Source organism: Nannospalax galili, unplaced genomic scaffold (assembly GCF_000622305.1).
Source record: "Nannospalax galili isolate Female #2095 unplaced genomic scaffold, S.galili_v1.0 scaffold207, whole genome shotgun sequence".
NCBI lineage: Eukaryota > Metazoa > Chordata > Mammalia > Rodentia > Spalacidae > Nannospalax > Nannospalax galili.
In genome coordinates, this window is record NW_008358517.1 from 6,930,992 (window position 1) to 6,931,726 (window position 735).

Consider the following 735-nt stretch of genomic DNA (forward strand, 5'->3'; position numbering starts at 1 on the left):
AGAGAGAGAGAGAGATACACGATTACTCAACAGGCCCCTGGACCTCCTTTTTGCTAATTCTGAGGTGAATTCCAGTCTTGATTTTGAAGGGGGAGGAAATGTGGGAATGGATATCTTACTGTCTTCTCTTTAAAGAGCTGGATTTTCTTTCTTCCATTTCATCAATGGGTGAGGAGGATGAGAGGAGGGAATTGTCTGAAGGATTGAAGGAGGGGCTGCTACTGTCTCCCTGGTCAACAAGCAGTGAGCTGGGACGATCCTCCAGTGCCTGGAAGAAATTCAGCAAATCAACAATGCTAACCGCCCACAGTCCATGATGGCTAGGATAAGAATCTCCTAAGTCCGAAAATATGAAGGACATGTTTGGACAATTATAAAACCTACAACAGATCAACTGCACTATTAGAAAGAAAAACCCCTGAGGGGTCTAGAGAGAACACTCATTGGTTAAGAACACTTGCTGCTCTTCCAGAGGACCTGAGTTCCTAGCACCCACATAAAGCAGCTTCCAACTGCCTTTAACTCCAACACCAGGGAACCCAACAGCCTTTCTGGCCTCCATGGGCACATAGATATACACAAAGATTAAAAATCCTAAAAAGGAAACCCACTGAGTCAGAGGAACTGAATCAAAAGGTAAATTAGAATGAAAGACTAATGCACTTTGTGTGTGTGTGTGTGTGTGTGTGTGAGAGAGAGAGAGAGAGAGAGAGAGAGAGAGAGAGAGAGAGAGAG

General features: G+C 44.5%; 1 protein-coding gene across 1 annotated transcript in view; it reads right to left on the minus strand.

Annotated features, from left to right (window-relative positions):
• Nucleotides 1-735, minus strand: part of Trio (trio Rho guanine nucleotide exchange factor) — a 348,717-nt gene that overhangs the window by 37,175 nt on the left and 310,807 nt on the right. Inside the window, exon 38 of the mRNA XM_029557993.1 lies at nt 120-268. Within this exon, the coding sequence (XP_029413853.1) occupies nt 120-268 (149 nt within the window). The remainder of the gene's footprint in view (nt 1-119; nt 269-735) is intronic.